Source organism: Ciconia boyciana, chromosome 1 (genome assembly GCF_034638445.1).
Source record: "Ciconia boyciana chromosome 1, ASM3463844v1, whole genome shotgun sequence".
Taxonomy (NCBI): domain Eukaryota; kingdom Metazoa; phylum Chordata; class Aves; order Ciconiiformes; family Ciconiidae; genus Ciconia; species Ciconia boyciana.
Genome location: NC_132934.1, coordinates 109920279 through 109942457, shown reverse-complemented (window position 1 = coordinate 109942457; position 22179 = coordinate 109920279). Strand labels below are relative to the sequence as shown.

At 37.0% G+C, this 22179-nt stretch overlaps 1 protein-coding gene across 3 annotated transcripts in view; it reads right to left on the bottom strand.

Annotated features, from left to right (window-relative positions):
• The window catches only part of USP25 (ubiquitin specific peptidase 25), a 95575-nt gene that overhangs the window by 5699 nt on the left and 67697 nt on the right, over positions 1-22179 (bottom strand). For 2 of the 3 annotated variants that reach the window (XM_072886251.1, XM_072886270.1), the window contains 10 exons: positions 21041-21249; positions 20254-20324; positions 16324-16552; positions 14758-14955; positions 13129-13268; positions 10247-10360; positions 8274-8369; positions 4567-4745; positions 3667-3745; positions 1773-1852 (listed from right to left, as the gene is read on the bottom strand). In XM_072886251.1, the coding sequence (XP_072742352.1) occupies positions 1773-1852; positions 3667-3745; positions 4567-4745; positions 8274-8369; positions 10247-10360; positions 13129-13268; positions 14758-14955; positions 16324-16552; positions 20254-20324; positions 21041-21249 (1395 nt within the window). The remainder of the gene's footprint in view (positions 1-1772; positions 1853-3666; positions 3746-4566; positions 4746-8273; positions 8370-10246; positions 10361-13128; positions 13269-14757; positions 14956-16323; positions 16553-20253; positions 20325-21040; positions 21250-22179) is intronic. The other variant, XM_072886260.1, reaches the window with a different exon arrangement.

Genomic DNA, 22179 nt, shown 5'->3' with positions numbered 1-22179 from the left:
TATTAAATACCTCTTGAAGCATTTATGAAATTGCATTTCTTGCCAAAGGGAATGAATGCTACACTTGCTTGGATGTTATGTGAGTCTGATAATATAATATTTTTTATTCTTGAGCAATATCAGACTCTAAGACTGGTCATTATAGGCTTGTTTTCTAAATTACAAAGATGTTTAGTAACAAATGCCTCACCCTAATTTTGCAAATTAATGTAAATAATGAAAAACTATACCAAAAATGCTGTTCAGCACAGAGCAGAAACCTGTGCTTCCCTCCCTCCCCCCTGGCATAATCGGAATATATTATGGTAAGAAGTGGATTACTGAAAACACTGGTATTTTGCAGCTGAAGGTGCCATCCTGGAGTCCCAGTGCCAAGGAACTTGAAGATCTTCCATTCCTGCCTGCATGCTTTGAGCATGCATGAAGTCTGGGAGTAACAATGAGGGTTCCTATATACCACATCAATGCCCGAGACATTTTTGCCTCCTTAAGGGATCAAGCAATACCAGAGTGTTTATTTTTCAAATAAGCCAGGCAATCTTCTGACCGACCTTTGTACATAAGCTGTTCAGGACTGACAGAGCAGCATACTGCAATTTAGATTATTAATGAATGTACTATTTATTACACGCTAGCAACCAGAAGACAAAACAGGACTATGGACTCATTGTTTTAGACACTTTACAAAGATGTAGCTTGTCACAAAGACAAGGCAGTGTCTTTTCCAATCAATTTTCCTGTTTTGTTTGGGGCCTTTCTTGTTTGGGAGCACACAAAACAAGAAAGAGAAATATGAAGCAATTTACTACACAACATACACACAAGAAATTAAGTTTGATTCCCACTATATTCCCCTACCTACTGTGTTATACAGAAAAATGAGTGATTGACTGCAGAATTGTTTTCACAGTCAAAAATTTTTATCGTGTGATAGCTCAATTTTCACACAACAGATGTCAGCCACTGGCTATTTTGCAGCTAATCATTTTGTTCCTTTGGCTGGGCATGGGAGGAAGAGGCAGTTTTGAACAATTCTGTTTCAAAGACTCTCTTCTGCATAATGCTTTGAGGCATTTATACTGTAATCACCATCCTTGTTGCATGTAGTAGATCAGAGTAAGTTTTAGCTATAGTGCATTAAGTACATAAATGTTACCAATTTTATATAGCCACAATTCCTGACTTGGTTGGAAAAGAGAAGGGAATTAATCACCATTGCCTCATGGAGCTAAGAAGAATCAGCTACAACTATGATAGTTACGCATTATAGTTTTCCTCAAATATGTCCTTTTTTCCTGACCTTTCAAGCCCATCACAGGTGGAATTTTAGCTTAGACAAATGCAGAAGGCAAAATTGCTTTTGTGGGAAGACCCAACAAAAAGATGGATAAGATGGGGACTTGCCTAATTGTGATTGCTGAAGAAAGCATATAAAAGTATGTGCACATGTGGTGCCAGAGAGGAAAGATTTTTATGTCTGAGGGATACCCAGAGCACTTAGAGTAGGAGGGAAAGAGGAATACAGGTGCACATGGAGGGTGCTCTGAAAAGAGTACATGGCTTGATAAGGAAAGAAGAAATTGAGATTAAGAATAGGAAGTTGTGGGAAACTTTGAGGTAGATGCAAGACTGAAGACATTAATGGACCGAATAAATGCTTAAATAAAATTAAGAACACATTAATTCTTAATTTTAAAAATAGCTTTACTTTTCAATATTACATTTTGCCTTCGAATTGCTCTACCACATTTGAGTTCTATACTACCACTTACCTCTTTTTTTGGAAAAACTCCAATCCTACCATGAGAAACATGGTTGTTTCCCTGAAATTTCTATAGTCTTGATGCCATCTCTGCATATAAGAAAGGGTATACAGAATTTCATCCACAAACATGAAATACAATATTTTTTTCCTCCCCCCCTCCCCCCCCACTTTACTTAGTGCTGAATACTCACAGTAAGTGCTAAGGACTCCTAGTAAGCTTGCATGTGGGAAAAGTCTCCCTGCATCCCCCCCTCCCTCAATAAAAAGAAAATTCTTAAATACCTCAAATATTTCTAAATGAGATTATTTTTACAGAATGCATTACCATTTGAAAGGAACACAAAGCATCTTTGGAGAACCACAGTCAGAATTATATGAGATCTCCTTTTTCTTCTCAAAAAGAGTTGAGAAGCTAATAGCCTTTTTTTCTTCCCTACATTACACTCAGTTATTTACTCAGAAAGTGTTAGAAAGCTTTTTCATACACTAAATATTAAGCTTAACTTCCAATATAAGAATGACAGAGAAAAAGCCTGAACACATTACATGGGAAGTGATAAAAAAACAAAATCAAATGCAATTCAGACTGTGGAGATATTTATACTGGAGCAAAACATTTATCTTACTGCATCGCCACTTACACAAAGTGACTACCAGTACACTTTACAGGTAAATGCGCCAAGTGAAAAAGGCTCTTTTACTGCAGTTGGTTAGTAGCCAACTAAAGATAAAATAGGGGACAGCATACCACAATACATAACCACTTACAGATTCAATGCAAAGAGCATGAGAAAGGATCCATAAAATGCCAACTCACTATACAGGACAAATACTGATACAATCTTTGGAGAAACCACCAACTATCTGCCTCAGGAGCTAAGAAAGTGGCATGTATCTGCAGGGGAATAGAAGGCACCTCACTCCCTCACTCTTAAAGCTAAGTCCAGAATTGTTTATTCTACCTGTGCAATGCCATTCAGAAAATGGTAAGATATTGAGCCTTGCACAGCCTAAAAAGAATTGCAACAGAAATTCCACTATGAGAGTCCTTTCCCCTCACAGGCCAGGGATGGCACACTAACGTAGTAGACATCTACTCTAGGTCCTAAACATGGTAATGAGAAATGACAAGTAAATATTTTTCACTTGGTTTGTTGAGGGGAAGATTACTCCCATAGTCCGCCTGAACAAGCTGTTTGGACCTACGAGCATAACAATGAGGTTTAGGTGGTGCACTGGAATATCCCCTGTTACGAACAGTATTGCACAGAGTTGAAACTGATGTTGTAAAATCAGCTACAGACTTTACTTTAAATATGAGATGAATTATTTTCGCAAATATTAGTCACGATTATTTAATGTCTGAGATTTTCTCTTCTTTCCAAGTTTTTCTAAATAGTGCAGGAGGAAAAAATAAATGCATAAACTGGTTATGCATGGTCTCAGCAAACAAAAGAATCTGGTGCTCATAAGAAAATGGAAATGGCTGCAGAGACAGCTGGAGGAAAAGCACAACTGTGACTGTGACCCAGTTCTCAAGATATATAAGGCTGGCTTTAGACCACTCTCACTCCTTCGCTGCTAGCTGTTTCTGACTAAAGAGAGCCAGTTGGCTCATATGGTGATAAATTATGAAATAGTTAGTGACGTCGAGACATGTTAAGGAGTAAGGACAGACTCAAACTTGACATTTATTTATGGCTCAAGTCATTGGAATTACACATGTGGAAAAAACAGCTTTAGACCACCTGGTCAGAGCAGCATTCCTACAAATAAATGGTCTTTCAATAACCAGTTTTAACTTCTTAGCGTAAGACAAGAAGAAATTTATGAAGATAAAATTCAGCTTACTGATAACTATTTCATGTTACAGTTTAAATTAAAGTATAAAAAATACTGACCTCATATTCTTCCATGTTTACTTCATCTGGCTTTATCATTTCAAGTTTAGCTTGAGCAACCTTCATTATGTTACGGCACCTTACAAAAAGCAACAAGAAATCATGGAAGATTACTGGAAATTCACAAAGGATATTATCCATACAAAGACAGCAGCCTCAAACAGTATAAGCTACAACCTTATGCAAACCAGTATGAAAACACTGTGGAAAATATGCTTTTTATTATGCATGGTATCAATCAGCAGGAGAGGGCATACTTTAGAAGTACATGTGATGGAGGCCTGTGCTATTTAAGAATTACTTCTTATTTTGTTTTGCTAAATTGCCACATTGCTCAGTCTTTAATTTAAAGTTCAGATGGCTTGAAACTCCTCGATATTTACTTTGCAGAAGTAACATTAGAGGTTTATTCACTATGCAGAAATCAGACTAATGTTCCCTACCTTTCAATTTATTTATTTATTTAAATAAGTAAATATAAGGAATTTCAAGTGGAAAAGAGACATTGTCTTGCATTCAAGTAAGCTGCCCATATTAGCTTGTAAGGCTTTGCTGTCTACTGCTGGCTTTCAGGGCAGTGAAGAATGCAAACTGCACAGCCTTACACAGTGTTCTGAAAGAAGGTACAGAAATCTATGTGCAAAATTATGAGCAACACTGAGTATTTCTCCTTATTTCATAATGATAGAAAGCCAACTTCATCTTTACTCTTTTTATAGAGATTTTTATAAAGATGATATTTTTTACGAAATATACTTGCAAGCTACTAACTAGAAGATAAAGCCGAACACACACACTAGCCTTCCCTCTATTACATGCGCTATCTGAATACGAAGGGGCGTCTCCACCCATTAGAGAAAGTTCGTGAGCACAGGAAATGAGACATGCAGATCTTATTACCTTTCATCAAAGCTAAGATTGTGATCTCCAAACTGTTCCAGTAATGTTCTCTCAATTATCTTCTTTGGTGCCTGGTTTTGGATGAAGTAAACAATTGCATGACGCAAACGGTAATCACATTCAGGTGGTGGATCTTCCTGGGCTAATTTTAGCAGACGTGTGTATTCCAATTTAATCGCCTAAATAATTTTAAAAATATACGTTATTCTTTCTGGCTTTTAACTCTTAAATGTCACAGACACTAACAGGATAATTCATGTCCAATGGCCTCTTGCCTACAAAATAATTTTTAACAATTCCATACTCCACCCTTCTAACAAGTCTGAACTACATGAAGAAACACAACCAAAAAACCAAACCCAACAACCAAAAACCACCCAAAAACCCCAGACAAGTGGTAAAGTTGCTCCTGTCTCTCCCCAGCTATGCCTGCCAAAATCCCAGGTAGACCTTTACTTCAAAAGCAGTCCCAATCCTGTGCTACATCTCCCTGAGAGAAGGTTTATCCAATCCCTAGAGGGGCCTCTCTGAGCATTTACAGTCCAAAAGCAGTATAAGATTTCAGACACTTTACTTAAAGGAGTCTTCTAAAATCTCATAAGATAAAAAAGGTACCTTTAATACATGGTTAAAATGCAAATACATTAATAAAACAAATTCTACTGAAAGTTTAATAAACAGATATGATTTTGGAAACACTAAGTGAGAGTGGAAAATGTCTTTCAACAAAAATCAAATTGTAGGATTTCTAAAGAAAATAATACTTCAATATGAATAGTATTAGTCTCCTATAGGGCAGGACAGAGTCCGCACTGAATATTTTGGATCAACTTTAGAGGTCATCAGAAGCGTTTACTTTTCCAGCTTTGCCAGCACATTAGATTTTAATGAACATCGTCTGTTATGTTCATTAGATTTTAGTCACTGAAACTATATAGCATGAACAAGAGCAACAACAAGAAAAGTAATCAGAAAAATGGTGACAAATGTTAATATGTTCCATAATTTATCTCTCAAAATAGGGAGGTGATCAGATTATTTGCTAACACTAAATGTCGACTTGAAACAAATGACTTAACACAGTAGCTTCACACATTAGCAAAATTTCAATACAACATATGCACAAAATAAAGCTCCAAAGCAGGCAGAAAAATACCCTGTTCAATATTTCAAATTCCTTTATGTTGCAATACTAGGCAGTAGCAGGTAACTTCTTGACGTTTAAGTACCAGAAATTTGGGCCCCCATTCCCTACTAATACACATTTTGTTTCAGGACTAGACACGTGGGTAGGACACTATTCATACAGGCTTAAACACAGAGCATGTGGAGAATTTTAAAACTAAAGAGAACGTTCTGCATCAGTATTTTTAAATACTAATCATATGCATTATTATTAAAAAGGAAGTTTGGGAGAACCGATAAGTAACAAATGCCACAGACAGAGTTTCTATTATCTTACGTCAGAAGAAGTTCTATCATTAGAAAACCAACATGGATAACTATGCAATTAAATATCTTTATTGGGGTAGGCCAGAAACAAAAAGCAATTGCTATTAGACATTTAATTGTTCAGATAATTACTTAGAAGTAGGAAAAAATGCAATGCAAAACCTATATTTTTATACAAATATTTAAACAAAATAAAAAGGTATACTACAGATTCAGAAATCTTATGTACAATGGAAGAATAACACTATTTCTTTACATAGAATACAGGAAAAAGGGACAGTAGAAAAAAGTATTACATGCTTTCATTTTCTCACTGAGAATGTTATATAAAGATCTTAAGGCAACATTCTGCAAGGAACTGTCTATAAAGTTTAAAGAAGGATGATTGGAAGAGGTCATTGATCAAGAAATATCTTAACGGGTTTGTATTAGTCACATCTCAAGCCTGAGATCTAAGGGGGGAGGTGAAACCTTGGCAGTAACAATGACCCACGTCAAATGGGTTTTACCTGGGTTACAATGAAACAAAGATATCATAGAAAAACACCCACAATTTTCTGTACATACTCACTTTATATAAACCAAATAGATGAAGAAACCCGGAGCATAACAGTATTAAAAATATCACAGAAGCTTTTACAGTAAGTTTATGAAGTAACATGAGATTTCATTTGATACATTTCAAAATATGAATTTTGTTACTAAGTAGGACCACTTCATCTGCATATGTTCATACTAATGTATTCCTCAAAAATGAAGCATGTTCCGCCTCTTCTAAGTTATTGCAAACATGGTTCAGCAGAAAATGAGTAAGGAAACTTTTCTACTCTCCAACAATTTAGTGTCACAACATTTTCTCACTCAAAGACAAATTCTGTCTCCCATGAAGTGAAAATGTTTAAGCATTCAAAATTAAAGACCGAAAAAACATTTCAACTGAGCATTGTTTTGATAACTCTGAAGCACTAAATATAATTTTATTTTGAACTGCATTTCTGTTTTAAAATTATCAAAACACCCATCACATTCAAAAAATGATTTGGTGTAATTAAACTTTCTGGTAAAGAGTTTGATTTGATCAAATGAGGATTTTTTTTTTTCCCCCAACTTAAAATAAAAAAGATTGACAACTTTTCATTAAGTAATAATTTTGAAAAACAAAAACAAAACCAAAACCCAGTACTGAATCCCAAACAAAACCTATTTCACTAAACAGAGGCTATGGCAGGTGTCTCTCCATTCCCTGAGGGCAGGCACGGTTAACAGAGACAGCCCTGCAAACAAGTGTTATGGTCATAACGCTTCTTTAAGTACCCATTACAAAACCCCACACAAACAGACAAACAAACAAACCCATGAGATTTCAATTTCCTTACCAAGGGGTTAGAGAATTTTTTGTTGGGGGTACGTGTGTGTGTGGTTTTTGTTTGTTTGGGGTTTTTTTTGTTTCATTTGGTTTTTACAATTTCTTCTACTGCAACTACACCATAACAATTAAAAAGAAAAGAGACTGCTACTCAACGACAAGCAAGAAATTTCTTCCCCCCCCCCCATCACATTTGAGAGGATTTTACATCATGTCAAAGTAATTCCGTTTCCAATACCCTGAAAATTCAAAAGATCATGAGCTAAAAATTCTCAGAAGTTTGTGTATTTGACTAACACGTTTTTAAATCTCGTATCATCGTGATGAGTAATAACCACAAAAAGCCTAATGTCTAATTCCCAGTAATAAAACACTGCATAAATAAATAGTATTGACATCCGTGCAGTTATAAAAAAAAAAGTAAAAAACCCTAACTAAACTAACTAAGAAAAGCTTTTAAGGAGTACAAAACAAGAACATCTCTTTGAAATAAACAGTAAATGATGAAATACTGATGTCCCAAACAGTCTAGCAAAGGCATGAGTTTTGTTACTACCGGGGGGGGGGACGGGGACGACACGACGGAGGACGACGGGGGGGACACATTCTTATTTATTACACATGTAGGTTTCATGTTACTTGCTACTATTATTAGAAAGGCAGAATGCAGAAAGGCATATAAGCTACTGATATCAAGGCAGTGTACTGCTGAATCAACAGGGAAATAGCTGTCTATTTTTCAAGGGAGAAATATCTAAATGGAGGACTGATACCATAGAAGAGTACGTATAAGCACTGGAACAGTCTTAATATGCACCAAAAGGTGGAGGGAGAAGGCATATCTAACAAGAAAAGTCAGAGGAGAAAAAGTTGAAAATGTTAGTTGTACCTTAAAGAACCCTGCTTCTGGCCCACACCTGTCATAAACATTCCTGGCTTTACCTATAGCCATGATAATACCTTGCATGTTCGGGGTCAGCATGACCTGCCACAAGGGATTTAAGGTAGAAGTTTTGAATGATTAATATTTGAATGACCAAATTCAATATGCTTTTAGTCTCATGCAAGATAAAAAGCAACTTAATGCATGCATACATTGAAATGGCACATTTCAATACAGATCTGGTGTGCATATTCTGCAAATCAGTCATGGCATGTGTATATATTTTTACTGTAACAACATATGATTAAAGGAAGCTTATAAAAAAATTGGAAGAACTGTGTCAAATACAATTTAAAAGTTACATGGTCAAAACTTCCCAGGAAAGGAACATGCATCGTTCAGCATTAGTATCCATCAGAAACTGCACACTGAATGAGTGCTACTACCCATGGCTACCAAAGGATAAAAAAAAGTTTCAAGTAGAAAAATCACCCAGTCACACTTTATATATACTATACTAAAAACATAGTAAACTACACTGCCTGTATTTTATGCATATTTCAACATCAAAATAAGGGACCCACTGCTGCAAATGCAATTGGTCCCTGAAGCATTTGCAGACAAATTCTTAAAAAAAAATCAAACCCAAAACATTTAACAAACACAAAGCCAAACATAAGACACACATCTCACAGCTATTCACATGAGATATACACAAACAATTTGATACATCTAGGTTAGTCAGAAAGGCCTTTTCCCTTTGTTATCTGTGAGCAAAGAGAAACACTCCCTCTCTCCCTACCCAAGGTATAGCTGGCACAGTAACAATACATGAAGAACCCTATAAACTCTCCAGAAGAGTTTCCTACACATAAGAATAACATTAAAAAAAAGTGAACACACCTACAAAAGGAACAGGGAAATAGGGAAGAAAGTTATAATCCTCTAGAAAGACAATGGCATGGGGACAACGGTGGAAAAAAAGAAAAAAAAACAAAAAAACCAAACACAAAAAAAGCAGGTCACTAGGTGAGGCTAAATCCTCATGTCTTTAAAGGTGGAAACGACACATCTGTGAGAAGCCAAAAACAGTGTGATGTCAATTAAGTCATTTTATTCCCCATCCCATACTCCCAGTTACAACTGATCACAACTACAGGGCAGAATGACCTGAAATATTCATTTGCCTTGGGAAGCAAAAGCTCCCCATAGCCCGCCAAGGACACATGCTCAGACACCTGAGAATATGGGCTGCACCAATGCTATTCCCAACCAAAACAAAACAAAGTAGTGTTAAGACAGGACATTTTGATGACCCGGCAGTGTTGCTTTCTGCTGCTAAAATAGGGCAGCAGAAAAATAACGTGTCTCAGGATAACACGGGCCTCTCATCTGCTCCTCAAGTAGTACCAGGTACACACACCACCCAGGGTCTGACTTGGGGAAAAAAGAATTTTTGTATTTTTTTTTCTTAAGCTTTGGAAGAGTCAGCTCCACCAGCCATATCAGTTTCAGGTTATTTCCATGGATAATTTAATCCTTGAAGTCTGAAATGCTTAACCTTGGCAAATAAAGGGTTGGACTTGAACATTAGCTTTATTGGACTGACAAGAAAGCACAAACATTAAGAACATCACTCACTATCCTGTCACTTTTTAAATAATGTAGTAGTCTGCAGTCTATCACCAGCATTTCAAAGGCTATCTGGCCTAACACAAACATTCAACTTCCACAGCTAAAAGACAAATACACCTCTAGTGTAAATAGTACCATGCAAAGCGTGCCCAATTAGAGTAGCTAGTGCTTTCCTTTCATATTTCATTACAAATTAAGACATTGTTAAGGTTACAAATGGCTAAGCATTTAGTTTTGCAGAAATCTGTTAGGTGTCACGATGTGCAAACATGCCAAAAATTCTCATCAGGCAGCACAAGAAAGCACCGAGGAGGAGCGGTGCACACAATTGCAATCAAATGTACCTCATCGTCATAACCCCCCTCCTCTGACTCAATCACAAAAGTCCCTACATCAGGAATCGCCACCTCTACAACTCGCTGGTTAGGAGCTGGTTGAGCTGGGGCATTATCAGAGCTCTGCAGAAGAAAATCATTATCAGTATGTGTGTGGGAAAATTAAAAAAATAAATCAGAAAAAAATAAGATAAAATTACAGAGACACGCAAACTGACAGGCTGATCAAGTAGAATGATGTGCACGGCTAAAGTTCTGAAAAAAGTTATAAAGATCATTTATATTCTCTAATTACTTACAGTTTCTTAATTTTTTTAAGCAGTACATTTTAAAATTAAGCCATTATTAACAAGATTCCATTTGTCCTTTATTCACTGATTACATCTTTACAGGTTAGTATGCCAGTATTGCAACTCTAACATCCATTACAAATTTAAGGCAGTTGTTAAAGGATGAGTCTGAACGACCACTTCTTTTCATACAGTCCACAAAAAAATTACTAAATATAACTGAAGTATCTGATGAATTCATGCTAAGGGATGGCAACAAGCCAGAGGCTAACATTTCCTGATGCTCTGGGGAAAAAAAGAAAAAATACAAAAAAGCCTCTAGCAATTAAGATATTTGAAAGAATATTTAAAGGTGCATTACATTCAACAGGTTTATTTTTTTAGAAAAGTAATTAGACAGAAAAGCAGGGGAAGATTAGGTTAGTCACTGAAATTCTTGCTATGTTAAAGTAAGTTTTAAACAAAAATGGAGACAAATCTCAGCTCCTACAGTCTATCATTATGTCTACCATTGTGTAATATCCAGTTTACAACATTTGCAGAACTTAACCTTGACTCTAATCTAAGCAATCACAGAATGCCATGCTACTTGTTCTGCAACTATTACAATAGTCTCATTTTTTAACAAAGATTCCAGAAACACACATGGTATCTATTTACACCCAGCACTGTATAAATACAAAGGAAGACTGTGCAGAGGGTAGAAAAAAGGACAAAAGGGCAGAAAATGGACACAAATGATCATGTGGTGATTAACCTACAGCCCTGTTTGGTACATGTTCTGATGTTGGCTTTCCTTCTTTTAAAATAGACAAACAAAAAGTGGAGGAAAGGAATATATGCCTGCATTTCAGAATGCATATGGAAGCAGAATAATTATAAAGCATGCTGCTACACTGAGAAGGAAGCACAATTCTGCCTAAGTTAAATTTGGGTATACAGAGAGCAGCTTTTAAACATTAACAAGAGTACCTTCAGATGAACTAGAAATTGGTTTTAGATTCTAACATTAAATTCTTTTATCTAGAAACAAATGTGTTTGCATGGTTTGGGTTTTTTTGTTTTTATTTTTAAAGAGCCATCCACCTTCTTGCAGAACAATGCAGTGAAAATACTGGAACAAGACAACCTGCATCTGCCTCATTAAGCCTATCATGACATTCCCCATGTGGTTCCTCAACCGCAGCCTTGTAAAGTCCTAAGGCTGATCACTATGCAAAGTGTCATTAGCCTAAACTAAAACACTTGATCCATGGAATCAAGTCTGTAAGATTCTTCCACATCCCACCAGGACGGATGCCCACAGACCCTAGAAAGAGGACAGCATCATGCAAGACATTTTATCAGGGGTTTGCTATCTTCATAGCTACCCCTTCAGCTGCAGGTAACTCTCATTAAACTGGCTCCACCTAAGCTGTTCTGTGTTCTGAGAACTCAAAAAAGTCAGATATGCAGTAGCCTAAAGCATTAGTGGTAGAGATCTTTTCATCCAGGGTTAGATTAGTTTCCCTGTTGGCTTTGATTTCAGTTTAGCAGGGAAGGCGTGCTTCTCCACTCTCCTGACACCACAGGAGAGAGGGATGGAAAACATGTCAGGTGTAACAATCAACAAGGTGTCACAGAATTTTCAAAGGCTTTAAGAGGACTTTCCTGTTGGCCCCAAAGATACCTGGGCCTAGACTGCTTTTGTTTAATGAGGATTCATACCTGAACTTAGGAAGCATGCTTCAAATTTTGCACAGATCTAAATTGTTCGTATCTCTAGTGGTTACTAGGGGTGCCTAAGGAAGCTATACTGTACATTTTGTATGTTTTATCCTTATGGATACAGTTCCAAGAGATGCGTGTATTGCTTTAAGGCACTTGCTTTTGTGGCAAGTTACATTGGTCATTTATCTATATACTTCAAGGGAAGCAAAAAAATATTTGCTGAAAAAAAAAGTGTTAAATACTGGTTTCATTAATAACTCATGAAGTAGTTAATTTCCAATTCCTCTTAGTATTTGTTGTTTGAAGTGAAAACAGAATCACTCAACACTAATTCTTATAACCGTTTTAAGTTAATATATGATTCTGATGAATCACAAAAAAATAATTTTCACCAAGTTGTGAATTTGCATTAAAGCTACAGAATACTGTTGAAAAACCCCATATTTTTGAAAGTTACTTTAACTTCCATAGGTCTTTCAAGGGAACTCAATTATAATCTTATATTTCTCAGATAAAAACCTGAATGTTTAAATCAGTATTTTTCACGTCTTTTACATGGAATGTCAATGTTTACTCCTCAAAAAAAATGGAACCCCCTAACATTTTGAGAAGATGGTGGGCACAAACATGATTGTCATTTGAACAATATGCTGTACTCTCAACAAGTACTTTAATCACATAGAGGACATCTATTTTAGTATTTTTCTCCTACTACACCCATTACTGTAGTACACAGTTTCTGGACAGATTTTAGTGTTGGACAGTCCCTGAAGAAATAGCAATTTTCAGTTCAAAGTTTCCACACCCCCCTGCCCTTTTATCAGCTATTATATCGTTTCCACTTGCAAAATAAAAGCAAAAGTAGTATTTCAAGCTTCAAAATATCCTCACCGTATCCATTATAGCTTCTGGACCTCTATCTTCTTGTTCAGCTAAAGCTTTATTGATTGCTTGTACAGAATCTTCTTTTAAGTGCTTTGAAAGATCAGTTCTTGATGGCTGTTCTAAATATTCTGGTTCTCCTGCTTGAACTTGGTGACAGAAATAAAATAACAATTTTGTGTGTTAACATAAGCATGAATTCTGAATTTATTAGTTTTATTTGGATCACTGTCTCATAGATAAGGTAACCCACAAAAAATGCAGGGTTGGTCACACCATTCACAAATACAACTTTACACCACTCTGTGTCTCAGGTCATTTTGAACACTTTCATACAAATGGACCCATGATTTTATATTAGGAACAACAGACCTGTCCTGTCTGTAGACTCATTAAGGCTCTTGAGTGAGGGTTGTTCATAAATCATACGGGGGATGACTGAGAATGAAGATGAGATTCTACTTGGACTTTGTGGCATACAGACCCAACATATGGAATGACCTACAGCCACTTGAGTGCCAGGTGTATTTTTACTTTGCAAAATAATCAACATATTATATTCTTCTGACTTAAGGGAAATCTCAAAGTCTCCCCCACTTGAGGGCAATAAAATTGATTAGCATGAATAGTGTCTTATATTCCTTACATGATGAAAGCAAATTTTTGGCAGACAAATAAAACATTCATTTAGTACTTTCCATTACTAACAAAAGAACTAAAACCAGTCTCAAAGTGTTTGTGAAGTCAAAACATATAGAAGATGAAGTCATAGTCCATAGAGTTTGCAAAAAGGGAAATGTCATTAAATCACTGCACTTTTTACATTCAGTTTGTAGTCACAGATAGTTACGAGAAATATATGCTCAGTCTTAATGACTCAAATACAACGAGAACATCTGGACAGCAGTCTCACTACACAAATCCATTATGTCATCTGTCACGTAACGTACATACAGCCTTCTGCAATGGAGCAAAAGGTGGAAGTAACCTAAAACCTGACAGGTTTTTCTGTGTCAAAGCAGGCATATGTTCCATAGTCAGATTGCCAGTGGTCTTTATTAGCTAGGTTCCTAACAGCACTGGCCTGACTGTTGCTGTTCAGAACCTTTTCCACAGTTTTAACACCCTCGGTTTTACGTAGTAATTTCTTAAGTGGGCCCTGCTATTGCTAACTCTATTCAGTACATCACACCAAATTAGTTATTCCTCTCTTCAGATCTAAATTCTGTCCTAATTTAAAATGAGGAGGTAGGTCTCCTATTCAATCACTCTGAACAGAAGAACATATATCACTTACAGACTAATAAATTCTCAAAACAAACTGGTGAGACCTGTTAATAATTACCTATCCTAAAAGGCCAAAGTTTCTATGGAAAAAAAAATTAGTAAAAGCTAAGCACAACTGGGAGCAAAAAGACAGAAGAACCAACAAATAATTTTTTCCTTTAAATAAAAAATAAAATTCAAAAAACCTCAACAGACTACACTTCAAGTGCAGTTACCTTGGCCAAGTAAATAGTTATAATTCAAGATTACACAAATTAACTTTTTCTTCCTTTCTTAAGCTGCAAAACAACATATACAAAACCCAGTGATTTTTGGTTCTACTCCTTTTGCAAATAGGTAGAAGCAGCTAACCTGGAGCAGGTGAGGGTGCTGGTGCCCTGGGTATCTGAGATAACAACTTCTCCTGCTGTGCTTTCTGAGCGAGTTCTGCATCCCATTCTTCGAGTTCTTTTTCAAAACGTTTATTGTCTTCCTTGACGTAATCCCTTAGATCAGAAGGTAGCGTGTCCATTCCAACAAGGATCTGTCCCGTTTCTTTGTTAAACTCCTCTGCGGTAACATGAAATACAGATTTCAGAAAAAGAAAGAATAGGGGAAAAGGAAGTATGTTCAACAAATTTCCTCAAGTGAATTACTGGAAACATAGTACAGCACCAAAACCCCCAAACTATATTACTTTTAACTGGTTTTATTATCTGTGGGGCACTCCTCTGCTACTGAGACGTGTGGCTACTGCTCTTACGATCTTTGGGTTATACATTCTTGGGCACCATCAGATCATTGCCATTTTGACAGATGAGCCTTTTGGGCCATAAGCACCCTCTGACTGTGAACGTGGGGGGGGGGAAGGCACAAAAAACCCACCTTAGCTTGATTGCATTACTACCACATGGAGTTGGACACAACTCAAATTCCCAGCAGAAAAGGGGAAAGAGAGTGGGCCTACAGGGATTTGGAAAGTCAACTGATAAGAACACCAGCTATATGAAGTAACCTTCCTTTTTGCTTCGAGAATGGTCTCTGCAAGAGTATCCCAAATCCTGGGGGATCAATCAGCTGTAACTGTCCCCAGCAAGCAGGCCTCAGACTTAAGTGGCACAGCCACCCTACAGGGCCCATAAACCCTAAGGCTGCAAGTCCACTACTAATCTGGCAATCTAGAAATGTCAAAGTTAATATTGGTTCTCATTTAAAAACTGAACAAATGCACACTCTAGCTTTCTGCCCTATGAAAAGACAGGAACATGAAAATTTTCCACCACCTGTTATTGAATCTCTGCTCATTTTCACAGTCAGCTCTCCAGACACCTTTATCAGGCCCCACAAAACTCATCCTAAGGGATCTTTGCCCTCTCTCCAAACACTTCGTTACAAGCCTTATAGTTACATACTACATGAGACCTGAAAAAAAATTTCCCAATCCATGTATTACTTTGGTTTAATGTGTGGTTGGTAGGACTAAGTTATTTACATTTCAATATACTGCATAAAGCTTCAAGTTTCCACACTCCAGTAAAGTTCAGAGTTCTGAAGCTTATGAAAAAGCTCCACGAGGATTTTAATGTCAAAAGGGTCATTTCAGTATTTCCATATTTCTGTTCCAATCTTCAGTGAGATATTATCTCCAAAATTCTGAACATGTGACCACCTGGCTAAAATGTTTACCAATTAGCAAACTTAGTTTATTTTGCTGTCTCAATAATGCTGAAACACTGGCATTATCTTCATTAACCGAAAAGTTGAAGAGCAATTGTCCCACACACAAAAACAATCTGACTAAACAGTTATAAGCATAAATAGAACTTTCAATAATTAGTAAAGCCATTTCAAAAATCTGGAAATCCATCTGAAAGAAGCTCACTTTATCAATATATTCAGCTGTTCTATATCATGCAGAAAACATATCCATAACATTACCTTGTATCAAGTATTGTTCCTTATCATTGATATACATTAAACAATATGCACTGGCATTCCTGTAACCACCAAAAGAGTCCCGTTCCAACTCTTCCCAAGTTGACTTTGTCACAGAAATATCATTGTATTTCATCCATCTGTTCTGGTGGTGGTCATAAATATATGCCCAGTAGTGTCCTGCATTAGCTTGACCTTCATGAACTAGCACAGCATGCAACCTATAAGGAACCTTAAAATAAAAAAACAAAACACAAAAACAAAACACAGAACAAAAAAACCCAAAATGTCAAACTCTCCTTGCCAGCATTTAGTTCCTACTACCTGCCAGCAATAATAGGTATATTAAATAAAAGTAAGAAAATAAAGTTAAACAGGATCAAAACACGACACAGAGGAAAAACAAAAAGGTAAAACCAGCAACCCACTAAGCAAAAGGACTTTGAACTATCTTACTTACCGCTACTAGTTACAAGAGATCTTAAAAACATTAGTGAGTCTATAGCATAAATGTCTACTCTGCTGTCTTTACTGCCAGGTACCCTCTTTTCTTATTTCCTTAATATTCCTACTTTCCTTGTATCTACAGAAAACCCTCAAATATGTCAGCCTTGAGCGTCTATGATTTGCTCCAGTTCTGACCTGGTAAACTTGTCCTGAAGTCTGGAAAGGCATATGCAAATACAAGTTAATAAACTCTGTGCTTTCTATGTGCCAGTAAGAGAGAGTTTATTTAAAAGAATATCTGGGAGTTGAATACTTTACTCAAAGGTAAAATTTTTACAGTAGAATAGGAATACAACTGTTTTCCAGTATTTTAAAAGTATCAGTAAAAGCATTGCTAAAAGAAGGATGGAACACATGAAGAGGTCTTCTCCTCCTCCTGAGGCAGAGAAAGGAAGATACCACTTTCTAGGATCAATGTAAAAAGTATCCCAGGTTACATGTGTTCACTGACAACTAAGAAGAATAGGAAATTCAGTTTCTACGTGAGTAGTTGGAAATCTGAAGGAGAGAGAAGCACAATGAATAAGTGCTTCCTTACTTAAGTCTTTTAAAAGCATCTTAGTGATCGGCTCATTTTAACCTGCTGAAACAGCACATGCAACATAAGAGAAAACTGATCTTCCCTGCTATCCACAGTATGCCTGAATGACAGCAGCTTAGCTAGGATGAAAAAACTGAAGCCATCTTTTACTGGTGTCACAGTCTGGACTATGGATAAAGGGTCTATTTAACATAAGGTGTACTAAATATTTGTTGCAAATATTATTTGAGCACCACAATAATTAGTAACCATAAACACATATGTAACTATGACTGGAGAAACTCCTTGAAGTTATTTTTAACCTGATCATTCTCTTCCAGGCTATATGCAAGTGCTGGACATTTTGCAACCCCCTTTGAACTGTATAGCTGGCTGACTGCACAGCAGCTGGAATCAGACTGTCATCCCAGAGACCAAACTGCACTGTAAATCTCCCAAACACAAGAAGCATACACAGAAGAAATCCTAGCAAGTCCTTAAATCTGAATGCTCTGGGGTTTTTAACATCTGTTATCAAACCAGCGTGAAAGCCTCCTTAAAATGATTGCAAGCCCATTCGTATGCACATAAAGATATGCAGATCCCGATTGAAAAAAAAAAAAAAGTGAAGTCTCTTTAGACTTTGACAATAATTTCCTCACCTTAAAATAGGGCATTAAAATCCCAGGTGAATTTAAATCATTTTACTTAAAAGCACGCTAACTGGGTCAGCTTGAGGGCCCCTACCCTTTGCTCCAGCTCTGAAGGACTGGCTGCCAGTTTGTCTACGCTGAGCTTCCAGGAAGGTTCCCCACAGAGATCTGTGACTGGGGGACAGGCGAGTTCAGTGCCAACAGGCATCTCTTGCGATAAGCCATTATATCAACAGCAATTAACGGTACAGGGCAACACAACAAGCAAATAGTCAGCATTAAGCTTCTTAGCTTATGCTTACTACTCATGAAACAGAAACGGAGCTTCACCGCCCTGGTCATGTGTAGCTACAGAACAGATATATCAAAGCTGATATATCAAAGACTAATTCCCACAGGAAAAACAGGTGTGTCCCATTTCCTCACAGCAAGTTCACAGAAGGAGGGAAATACTCAAATAAGCAGCTGATGAAATCTATTCATTCAGGAGAATGAGACAAAATAAGAATTTCGGGAATATATTTCAGATGACAATTTGAAAAGGGTTTTAGAGACAACTGTAGTTTCCTTAGAATCAAAGAGGACACAAGGAGAAGATTAAGAGCTTCTTAAATAGCTCATACAAACACTAGGAAGTATCCTGCAAATATAATACGTTTTCCTTAAAAAGTCTAGTTTTATGTGCCCAGACCTTATCGACTCACAAGAGAAAAGCTTTCAGTCCTACAGTTGTATCACTCAGAGGAAAAGATCAATACTGTGAAACTGCTCCCAGAGAATGGGGCAACACTAAGCTATCCAGTCGCCCAGATGCAGAGGCAGGCAGGGGGAAAGTAGACAGCTATAGGCACCTGCCTCCTTCCTATTGTGCCAAAACACCCACAGGGACAAAAACAGCTGAGCTGCAGAAGGGCAGCCTTCGCTTCTAGCCTGCTATTTCAGATGGGTTCAGTACCTACTTGTTCCCTAACAATCACTTAACACACACCACTACTTTCAGGCATGGCACAGGAACCCCCTCTACAAATCTATGTACCATCTTCATTCTCCTCCATTTCTGGAATTCTGTTTCAAAACAAAAACAAACAAAAAAATCCAGCCTACATTATACAAATCTGCACTAGGACAAAGTGTTTTACTAAGTAATCTCCTTTTTCTATTGTAATGATTGCTGACTAGTATCTTGGCCATCCAGAGGGATTTCCTCCTATAACACCTAAGCCAACACAGGTAGGCTATTTGGATGTGAGATCACCAAATTACTTAATTTTACTGTTAGATGACGTGCAGCCTGTAGCCCTCCTGCTATAACACAAGTATTAAGGAAAAAAATGCCTGCCTGTAGCAAGCTTAAAGAAAGCCATCTAGGCAAGTCTGCCTGAAATCCTTAACATCAGAGTCCAGCTGCCAGGAACTATTACAAGTCATGTACAAAATTAAAAAGTACCTCAAGGAAAACTATAAGCTGAACAGACCTTACTTGGAAGGAAAATAGTTCTTTTTACTAACAGAAAGTAACACAGGAAGTAATCCTTAACCTTAAAACCTGTCAAAGTGAGCGAACATGAGTATGTGAACATAAGAAATACCAGAGGAGCCACGACCCTGTAGTAAAGCATTCTAAAAATGCTGTTCAGATTACACAGCATGAGAGTCTCCCTAAAAGAGCTTAGACTAATAGTCAAGGTTGTGACTGATACTAAATCTAGACAGAGTTTTAAAAAACCCAACAAAAAACAAAACAACAACAAAACCCATAGGCATTAACTGCAAATTAAAATCAGGAGCCTTGAATTCCCAAGTATTAGTATGGAAGCTGCAATACACAATGGCAATAAGCATCAAAGTATAAAAATAATAGTTTCTTGTGTCTAAGGTTTTTCCGCCTTAAAGCCATAAGATTACCTAGCGATATGGTCAAATTGGTGTGAGAAAAATTTTACTGTGTTATACAAAAACTGAAGTTCTGCATTCAAGTAAAAAATGTGGATCAGAGATAGAACATATTTGGGCTTTTCATCACAAAGTTGCTTAAACTTAAGTATGTCACCTGTAAAATATTGTAACACTGTCTTTCATCTCACTGTGCATAATTAAAAGGTTTGCAAAACCCATTATGACTTTCCAATGAAATTTCTCAAACCACTATATATAATTGTTGTATACTTGCTCAATTTTCAAGCATCTAAGAACTTCTATTAAAGTGACAAAAAGGATCTATTTTGAATTACCTCATGCAGAAATTGTACTTACTTGGACCATTGTTTTGTCAGAGTACATCAATTCAATTGTCCGATGTATTCTAGAGATACTTTCTTGTAAATCTAAAAGAAAAATAAAAAAGAAGCTCTCTTCCATGAGGCTGCATAATTGCACATGGCTACATCTTTATTTTATTTCATTAAAAGCCAAACAAGGGTACGTTTCACATTTGGTGCATCTGTTTATCTACCTACACACCAAACACTAAACCTTCTCAGATGATAAAACAGGAGAGAGTGATTCATTATATGCCGGTGCTTGTTTCCTAGAGCTCAACCAAGCCCACCCCTGCTGGAACAACTACTTCCCTTGTTTCCCTCAGAGCAACAGAACAGACCATAAGCTCTACCCACTCCAAAGAGCCTTTGCTCAGAAATTTTCTGAATTTTCCCTTATGGAAGGGGTCACTCTACCCTAAACTCCCCCACAGAGCACCAAGTCACAGTACGGGCCCAGCCACTATCACACTGACAGCTCAGACATGTCTGCAGAGACGTTCTTCAGCGTTCTTCCCACCTCTGTTTCACTCTCCCCTCAACACTACGCACAAAGAAACCCATGTTGAAACACCTGTGTATGTGTTAACGCCCAGTTTGCATCTTTAGTTTGTATACCTCTAGTCTACTACAATCTCTAACTGGTTCCCTTCCTATGTGCTAGAGGAAAGTTTGGAAGTATGAAACAAGCAACTCAGCACACACACGGACATTAAGGCAATTTCCCCCACTTCCACAAATCCTTTCCAACAGCAACTGCATTCCCTAGCTTGTGGCATTACCTCTAGTGTCATTCTCTACTTCAGTCCTCCAGCGATGTAAACAGCCTTCTAGGACAGACAGCTCTTCCTCAGTGATGTGTCTTGGTGCCGGATGCATTGGCAGATCAGGAGGAATTCGTGATTGTGTGAATGGTTTATGTATTACTGATCTTTGTACAGGAGATGTGCTTGGAACATCTGAAGATGAAGGCCCCTGCTGCTCTGTTGTGCTGCATTCATTCAAAACATAAAATACAAAAATTGAATCATCGTGTATACAAACTAAAAGCTATACCATAAAAATAAGCTTTTCATCTGAAAACAGAAATTTTAAAGGTAATGATTTCCTACAGTGCAATCCAGGAAAGGTACCTACAGCATCAATATGGAATTACTATATAACTTCTGAAAACTTTGTGGTAGGAATTCAATCAGTCAAGCTGCAGTTTGCTTTACCTGAAATGCTATTCAACACATTCAAATAACATCATACAAGTAAATCGCTGTGGTTTGAAATGTTTACTGCCAAACTGCAGTAAAATTGCAGCAGCTTGTCTTATGGCCCATTGACCATAAAATCCAATAAATGCAAGTTCTGTGTTTCATAACTTCTTCATGTCTTACATCTAGCAGACTTTCTTTTTCCAGTCGCCTACCTACAACTTAGTTGAACAGCAACAGTGAAAGGACCGCTGATATTTATGGCACACTAGAAATTTAGCATGAAGCCATCTAAACGTGTTCCAAACAAGTCTTGTAACTCAAACAGCAAAGTGGCCAACTTAGGAGAATTCTACAAGAGCAGAAGAATATTAAAAATGAAAACCTGTTACAGATTTTTCTACTCCCATCAAGACCACCTATATATAATCATACGCATAAAGGAATCTGAAGTTCTAGCAAGCCACTGTTTTTTTACTTTGTGTGGCATCATGATACAACTCGAGGAACTTGGATTCTTCAGTAGTTTAGAAAGTTCTGAGAACATTAACAGCTGACAATGTCACTCCACACAACATGCTGTTGTGTTTTTACAGATTGACAAAGTCATTATACTTATATTTTTAGAGAATAAACTTCCTATATAGGACTTATTTCAAAGTATACTACTTCTGATATTGCATTTCATGCAAAAAATGGTATCTTAAAAGTTTGTCTTC